The 8,585-nt window shown below is 34.2% G+C and overlaps 1 protein-coding gene across 5 annotated transcripts; it reads left to right on the top strand.

Moving 5' to 3' along the window:
* Positions 1-2,844: 2,844 nt before the first annotated feature.
* Positions 2,845-6,937, top strand: LOC146922087 (transcription factor bHLH49-like). 5 transcript variants are annotated; one of them, XM_085715210.1, is made up of 11 exons: positions 2,845-2,914; positions 3,058-3,173; positions 3,412-3,502; positions 3,684-4,627; positions 4,711-4,938; positions 5,019-5,084; positions 5,185-5,253; positions 5,623-5,694; positions 5,793-5,993; positions 6,250-6,337; positions 6,566-6,937. In XM_085715210.1, exons 4-11 carry the CDS (start codon positions 3,716-3,718, stop codon positions 6,601-6,603), a joined length of 1,674 nt encoding a protein of 557 aa, XP_085571336.1. In that variant the 5' UTR covers positions 2,845-2,914; positions 3,058-3,173; positions 3,412-3,502; positions 3,684-3,715; the 3' UTR covers positions 6,604-6,937. The 5 variants fall into 5 exon arrangements, with proteins under 5 accessions (XP_085571336.1, XP_085571334.1, XP_085571337.1 ...); XM_085715208.1 differs by having other exon boundaries at positions 2,845-3,173; XM_085715209.1 differs by lacking the exon at positions 2,845-2,914 and having other exon boundaries at positions 2,957-3,173; positions 3,412-3,489.
* The last annotated feature ends 1,648 nt before the right edge of the window (positions 6,938-8,585 follow it).

Here is an 8,585-nt window from a genome sequence, read left to right as displayed (position 1 = left end):
ACGGGCACAAAATTTTTTTTCAACTAATCCAAGAAGTTTTCCTATGATCCTCACCCCCCCCCCCCCCCCCAATTTTTTTTATTAAACATAGATTCAATAGAAGAGATAATACATGAGGGAGTTTTGAAGAAGGAAATAGCATAAACAGGAAGAGAATACATGACAAACTTAATCAGAATTAGACGGCCACCAAATGATAGAAATTTACTCTTCTAAACAGACAATTTTTCGCAATACGATCAACACTAGGGTCCCAAAAAGATAACCTCTTTACATCCCCCCTAACAGGAAGGCCCAATACACAAAAGGCACCCTCCCCACCTTAAAATTTAAAGAAGTAGCTGCTGCCCCCAAACAAGAGTCGCATATATTAATACCAGACAACATGCTTTTATGAAAATTCACCTTTAAACCAGACACACTTTCAAACAACACTAAAACAACCTGTAAAGCTCGAACGTTCGCCCAACACTTCTCCCCCATCAACAATGTATCATCAGCGAATTGCAAATGTGAAACAGACAACCCATCTTGTGATCTGAATTTGTACCCAGTAAACAACTGCACATCCACCACCTCCTTCATCAAAACATTAAGACCCTCAGCCGCCAAGAGAACTAAAAAAGGTGATAAAGGGTCACCCTGACGCAACCCACACTTCAGTGGAAACTCTGCCGTGGGGCTGCCATTAACAAGCACAGAAGCTGAAGCCGTACCTATACACTCGTTCATCCATTTCTGCCAAAACGTTAGAAACCCCATTCTTGACATAACTTCATCCAAATGCTTCCATTCAATCGAGTCATATGCCTTTTCGAAATCAACCTTAAATAACAACAATTCTTTTTTCAATTTTCTGGCTTCGTCAACCGCCTCATTTGCTATAAGAAGGCCATCCATAATTTGTCTACCCTGAACGAAAGCAGCCTGAGTTTCCGACACCACCTTTCCCACTACTCTCTACAACCTGCTCGCAAGAAGTTTTGCCAAAATTTTATACAAACTTCCCACTAGAGAAATGGGTCTAAAATCATTAAGCTTATGCAGACTCTCCAGATTTGGAATCAAAGCAATGAAAGTGCTATTAATCCCTTTTGAACTTGCCATTTATATGAAAATCACCAACGAACCGCATAACATCTCCACTCAACTCCGACCAAAAGTCCTTGATAAAACCAAAATTAATTCCATCAGGACCGGGACTTTTATAACTATCACAGTCCCACATCGCCGTCTTCATCTCTTCAATATTAAAAGGCCTCACAAGAGACACACCTTCCAAAACATCAATGTGCCGAAACTCCAACCCTTCCACACTAGGCCGCACCTCCGAGTTATTTATAAAATGGTCGGAAAAATAATTAAAAATCGCTTCACGCACCATATTTACACCCTCGACAACACCGCCGTCAACAATCAGAGATGAAATAGTATTACCACGCCGCCGACTCGCCATAACTGAATGAAAGTATTTCGAATTAGCATCTCCATCTTGCAACCATAATAAACGATAAAATATGTGATATTTACTAAAACATCCTTATTAATTACTACTTCGGTTTTAAATACAAATAAAAGTCAAAATATATATTTTGACTTTTGCTTTATTTAAAATCGGAAGGAGTATAGTTAGTGGAGTAGTAATAAATAATTGAAATGTAATAAATAAAAGTATATTAATGAAGTAAATAATTGAAATGCAATAAATAAAAGTATGTTAATGAAAAAGAATAATAAATATTATATTGATATTATAAAATAGACAAATATTAAAAGAAAAAAATCTCTCAAAAGAAAAAAATAATAAAAGAAAAAAAATTGAGACATACTCCACTCCGGTCACTATTATAAGCAAAAATCAATTTTTCAGGTTCATTCATTAAATGATGTATTTAGTCTATATTATTGACCAAATACATATTTGTGTATATACAATATATAAAAAACTACTCCCTCCAGTCACTATTATAAGCAAAAATCAATTTTTCAGGTTCATTCATTAAATGATGTATTTAGTCTATATTATTGACCAAATACATCATTTATGAAATGAATCTAAAAAATTGACTTTTGTTTATAATAATGACCGAGGGAGTAGGAAATATTGTGATCCCCAAAGTTAACTTCATGTTTGTCCTAATAAACTTGGGTTAATTATGTTTCTAGTCCCTATAAAATAGCGACCTTGTAAGTTTAGTCCCTACTTAATTTTAATAGCATTTTTAGTCCCTATAAAAAAAAATTTACTTATAATTTTAGTCCCTGCTAAAACAAAGTTTGATTAATTATCCTTAAACTCTTAAATTTTTGAACGATTTTTTTGAGACAAGATTAGAACACTATGAAAGGTTCGTTTACTAAAATTTAGAATTTTCTGACATGAAATGAATTAAATATGAATTTTTTAAAACGACAAAAGTTAAAGATAAAAAGTAATAAAATCTGGATGTAGAAATCAAATTTTGTGATAATTTTTTGCGGACGAACTTTTAGTAATGTTCTAAACATGTCTGCAAAAAATTGTTCAAAAATTTAAGAGTTTAAGCATAAATTAAACAAATTTGAATTGAGTAGGGACTAATACTCAGTGCAGAAAAACAAAATTAGGGACTAAAAATGCTATTAAAATTAAATAGGGACTAAACTTACAAGATCGCTATTTTATAGGGACTAGAAACATAATTAACCCAGTAAACTTTGATTAAAAACAAATGTAATTAAAAAAGTTTACATGTACATGTACTACTCAATAAATCTAATAAAAGAAAAATTAACAATGATTATAAATTTCTCAAAGTTGAGGAAGAGGTGCTTAAAGGGCAGGTCTTTAGATTATTTATAAGTATTTTACAATAGCAGTGGCGGTGGTTAATCATCAAAAGCTCTCTTTTTTATGTAAGCGTGAGTGAGTGAGGTATATAAATCAACACTCCTTTGCCATTACCCTTTTCTTTCCACTCAAATTATACTAGTAGTTAGTACTTTGGTTTTCTTTCTTACCTTAAAAATTCACCTAAATTAAAAATCCAAGCTTATAGATTTTTCTCTCTCTGAAAGGGAACTGCAGGTTTGTTATCAAAGAAGTGATTTTTTGAATAAAGTGCTTTTGATTTGTGGGAAAAAAGCTTCAATAGAAGACAGGGTGCTAAAAGTAGCACAGGATCAGAAAATGGGTATCTTTCTCTTCCTACTTTTTCATTTAAAGTTAGGTCCTTTTTTTTTTTAATTTTCATTTAAAAAAAAAACTTGGGTTTGTTTCTGAAACTGTTTCTGACTAGGGTTTGAATGAGGTTATTTATTATGCTGAAATCAATGTTGTTTGCATAATTGACTGTTTCTATAGACTTCTTTTCAGTTCTTTTTTATACTCTTTTTATTGTTTCTCTTTTCTCTCTCTCTTTCTTTCTTTAGGGGGGGGTCCTTCTATTATGATAATTTGGTACTTACAAGCTTTGGAAATGGTAGCTGCTAAACTCGTGTGAACATTTGGTACATCTTTTTGGTACTTGGATTTTGTTTCAGCTCTTTGGCAATTTTCACTCTTCATTTATTTCATCCTGTTCCCTCTTTCTCCTTGTCTCTCTGCTTTTTCTTTGACCCTTTTCTTCACTTTCTACTTTACTCATTTTTGTTTACTTTACTACTTGTTTGAAATTTTCATTGATTTTCTTGTCTTTTACTAGTTGATAATATCACTTGTTGAAGATAGTTTGATATGAGTGACAAAGAAAAGTTTGAGGTGGATGGAAATGAGGAGGATCCTATGAGTTATTCTAGTGGTATGCCACCTGATTGGAGATTTGGTGCAAATTCATCTGTTGGGTTGGTTTCAATTGGGAATTCTATGAGTATGAATAGAGGGGATTTGATTGGTTCTTCGTCATGTTCATCTGCCTCAATGGTGGACTCATTTACTCCTAACTTTTGGGACCATTCCACAAATTCTCAAAACTTGGGATTTTGTGACATTAATGGGAGTTCTTCAAATACAATTGGAATTAGGAAAGATGGGTTTGGTTTTGGAAGAGGTGGTCATGATCATCGATCACTTGAAATTGGTTGGAACCAGGCTAATACTATGATGAAAGGGGATGGTTTTTTACCGAATGGACAAGGTGTTTTTCCTCAGAGTTTATCTCAGTTTCCTACTGATTCTGGTTTTATCGAAAGGGCTGCGAGGTTCTCGTGTTTTGGTGGAGGGAATTTCAGTGATGTAGTGAACGCTTATGGGGTTCCTCAATCTATGGCGATGTATGCCGGTTCAATTCATGGAACTAGGGATGCTCTTGCAGGCGTTGGACTTCAAGTAGCAAATGGAGGACCAACACAAGAGAGTGTTGATCCGAATGTGGTTGAAGCAGCTACAAAAGGTGTGTCACCATCTGTTGAGCAATTGGCTACTAGAGAAAGTCCTTTGAAGAATGATAAAAGCGAGGGTCGGGCCGGGTCTCAAGATGAAGGGAAGCAAGCTCTTGTTCAGAATGTTAATGATTCCGACAGAGGTGAATCAGGTGACGATGATGGTGGTCGTGGCGGACAAGATGGTTCCCCAATGTTGGAAGGTACTACTAGTGGAGAGCCTTCTATGAAAGGACTAAACTCGAAGAAAAGGAAAAGAAGTGGACAGGTATGGTTTGTTACTTTTGAGCTTTATTTTGTTGTGGGTGATTACTATTTTGCGTTATGTGATTGAGTTTTTCCTTGTGGTAGGATGCTGATAATGATAAACCTAGTAGAGCTCAAGAACTACAAAATGAAGGTGCTAAGGACAACCCTGAGAACCAACAGAAGGGTGACCAACAACCAAGTTCGATAATGAAGGCTTCTGGGAAGAATGCCAAACAGGGCTCTCAAAATTCTGATCCACCTAAGGAGGAATACATACATGTTAGGGCTCGCCGGGGTCAAGCAACAAACAGCCATAGCCTTGCAGAGAGGGTAAGATACATTGATAAATTATGTCTTGTGTAAATGGAAAATAATTTGGATAAAAATTTTAAACTGGATTTTCACTGCAGGTGAGGAGGGAAAAAATAAGTGAGAGGATGAAGTTTCTTCAAGAACTTGTGCCTGGATGCAGCAAGGTGGCTTTCTATTTTAAACCAGAGAAATTCAGTATGATTTATTATAATTGCCTTTGTTTGATCGTTCTTCTTTTTGATATTAATTTGTTGATGTTTGCAGGTCACTGGTAAGGCAGTGATGCTGGATGAAATCATCAACTATGTACAGTCACTTCAACGACAAGTTGAGGTATGGTTGAAGTTAAACCCTTCTCTTTGTATTTTCCCACCAGAGATTCTTAATCTGTCTAATTGTTTTTCCCTGTATGTTTTAGTTCTACTTCATCAAAATATCAACATTCATAATTTAGAAGATTTTCTCATTACCATCGTTTACAACTCCAACACTTTAACATGTACTTAAATTGACCTAATTTTGAATGTTAATCGTGATATCCTATACGATCACTGTCATATTTGTTGCAAGCACTGTTTTTCTGATTGTCGTTTATATTGAAATAATGCTTGACATATGTTTTTTTTTTTTTTTTTTTTTTATCACCCTTTGCATATTTATTCATGTTAAATTGACTCTGACCCATCTTTTCTCTTGTGCCAGTTTTTGTCCATGAAACTTGCAACAGTTAATCCACGGCTGGATTTCAATATTGAAAGCCTTCTTGCTAAAGATGTAAGTTGTTAATCCAATTGCATACCGGTTAGAAAAAAAAATGCTTACGATCTGTATCTGTGTTTGACATTGCATTAGTATATTTTGAATACTGTCAGATTCTTCACCAACGGCCTGGTCCTTCATCCACACTAGGATTTCCTCTAGAGATGTCAATGAATTTTCCTCCATTACATCCATCTCAACCAGGGATGATTCAATCAGTGATTCCAAACATGGCAAACCCGTCCGATATCCTTCGAAGAACTATTCATACACAGTTAACACCGTTGAGTGGAGGATTCAAGGAGCCAAATCAGGTATTGATCCATTGCAGCTGCAAGAACTGTGATCTCCTTCGCACAATTTGTCTTCGTTCAAATGAGTACACACTCAAATTTTTGTTCTACAACATACTTATGATAATAAAAAACCACAGATTTATGGATGCATCATGTTTTGTGTAGATTAGTGCACATGAGGAATGTTGAAAATCTTCCATGTACTTTCTTTTACATGTTTCGGTCAAATTAAGCTTACTATATTTACATCATATTCTGATACAATTTGCTTTAGATGCCTGATGTGTGGGCGGACGAGCTTCACAATGTTGTACAAATGAGCTTTGCAACAACTGCTCCCATGAGTAACCAAGATGTGGATGGTACAAACTCCCCAAACAAATACTCCCTCCGGTCACATTTATAAGCAAAAAACAATGTTTTAGATACATTGAATAATTAATGTATCTGACTTATAAATGTGACTGGATACATTAATTATTAAATGAACATAAAAAGTTGTTTTTTGCTTATAATTGTGACCAGAGGGAGTAAGCTTTTTCTTATATTACATTTCCTGAGTTAAATTACATTGTTACACGCTCTTGTAGGTACCATGGCAGCAAATCAGATGAAAGCTGAACTTTGATGTTACACTACATTCATCTTCTTCACTACATCGCATATTTTGGCTTTTGTTCTTGTCAGATGGAAATAACTACGGTCAGAGTTTTCCACACGACTTGCCAAACTTGAAGGCCTTGGGGGTAAGTCACACCCTACAGATGACTGGATGTAGGTCAGGGAAAGTATTAATGAATGTTACTTTCTTTTGAAGCGTGAATATATATGTATCATATGTTTAGAAGTGGAAGTCTATTTTACTCAAATAGGTTTGCTCACTAAATATAATTAAAGAATGTAAAGACAGGATCTCACTATGTTCGATCAACCAGGTGAAATTCTATAGCATTTTTTGTTGAGCTTTGGCCATATTTTAGTTTACAGTGTGTCATTATGGTTCTGAATTAAGGTGCTAGTTTATATAGTGCAGTAAGTTTTTCCCCCAACAAGTAGCTTACATTCTTTGAAAAAAGAAGAGTTTGGACTTATACACTAAGTTTTCCCCCCAACAATTAGCTACGTTATGTCACGAGTAAGTCTAAACTTGTGAAAAAAAGAGTTTGAACTTACTCGTGAAAAACAAATTTGGACTTTTACAAATAAGTCTAACCTTTTATTCAAACACTTCAATTAGTTTCAAGCTCTTTTTTGACATGTATCGGTGTCAAACACGTATTGGGGCATATCGGACACCAAATGTGTCAGATACTTTGCTGCACATTTCAGTATTTTGAAAATAGATCTACCAAATTTAGTAAGGCACGATAATCTCAATCTATAGGAATTGGAAAAAATAAAATTAGATTGTGTTTTTTCTTCTTCTTCTTCTTTCATGTAAAGAGAAAATGTGCAGCAAAATAGTGAAAAAAATGGTAGTAAAATTAAGAAGATATGGAAAAAATAGATTGAAGAAACTCGTGTAAAATTTGAATGCTATATTTTCATGTAAATATATGGAAAAAAAACAAAATTAGATTGAAGAAAAAAATAGGAATGCTTTTTATTCAAAGAGAAAATGGTAGTAAACATTGGAATCGTTTTGCCCCGTAAGGATGTGGGTGTGTCTCAGTTTTTTTTTTTGAAATAGTGTCTCAGTTTATGATAATATATATTTATTTTTTAAGAGAATGATAACATATGAAATGATGCATGAAATAATTAATGCAGAGAGTAGTGCTAGCAACATGTGAGTAAAAGAGTAAGCAATAGGGAAACGACCCGTGTGATACACAAAATCGTTTTAGAAAAAGTTTAACAATTTCTTATCATATCCTATTAGTTTTTCGTTTGCTCTACGATATTTCAGATTATAATATAATGTGAAAGGTGTAAAATCACGTCAAAAACGCCCTCTAATATCCTATATTTTTTGTAGATTTTATAATCCGAACCAGATGTGGAGAGTAGTAAAAGAAATTGTGAAAAGATTAATAATAATTTGTATTTTGTACTACATTGGAACTAAGAAAGCTCCCAGTAGCAATACCTAGAAAGCTCCAAACCAAGTTTATACTTTGGGGCGTTTGTTTCACCTCTATAAATTAATTTCTCAGAAATTTAAGATGAAAATGATTTATTCCCATTTTTGGTAGACACGCACACACCTTTGTGTTTGGTAGCCATCAAATAAACGTCCTTTTAGCTAACCAATTATCTTTATCATTCTCTTTATGCGATGTTTGATACAAAATCAAATGCCATCAACATTAACGGTGTAGGATTAGTATTTTGAACACCGTTCTCAATACACAACAAGTGCATGTTTGTCTTCACAATTAGAATGGTAGAATGGTGAGTCACCATAATTTTAACAAGAACTACAATTTGAAGAAAATTACAATGATAGAATGGCGAGTCATCACAATTTTAGCATAGGCTACACTTTAGAGCTTCAATAAAATAATAGCAAACACGTCATTGCTTATTGTCCCAAGCAAGCTTTTAACCAATAGCAATGGCTTAAAGTTTAGTGTTCCTTCCATTTTTTTGCTTTTGATGTTTTAGAAT

Source organism: Medicago sativa, chromosome 5 (assembly GCF_051527215.1).
Source record: "Medicago sativa cultivar Bolivia chromosome 5, Bolivia_mono, whole genome shotgun sequence".
Taxonomy (NCBI): Eukaryota; Viridiplantae; Streptophyta; class Magnoliopsida; order Fabales; family Fabaceae; genus Medicago; species Medicago sativa.
The sequence above is the reverse complement of the archived record's forward strand: the minus strand, read 5'-3'. Positions and strand labels throughout refer to the sequence as shown.

Coding starts and splice junctions, on each gene's coding strand:
- LOC146922087 (XM_085715211.1), top strand. CDS start 3,716: ATGAGTGACAAAGAAAAGTTTGAGGTGGATGGAAATGAGGAGGATCCT. Junction 4,939..5,018: donor GCCATAGCCTTGCAGAGAGG/GTAAGATACATT, acceptor TTTTCACTGCAG/GTGAGGAGGGAAAAAATAAG. Junction 5,994..6,249: donor GATTCAAGGAGCCAAATCAG/GTATTGATCCAT, acceptor AATTTGCTTTAG/ATGCCTGATGTGTGGGCGGA.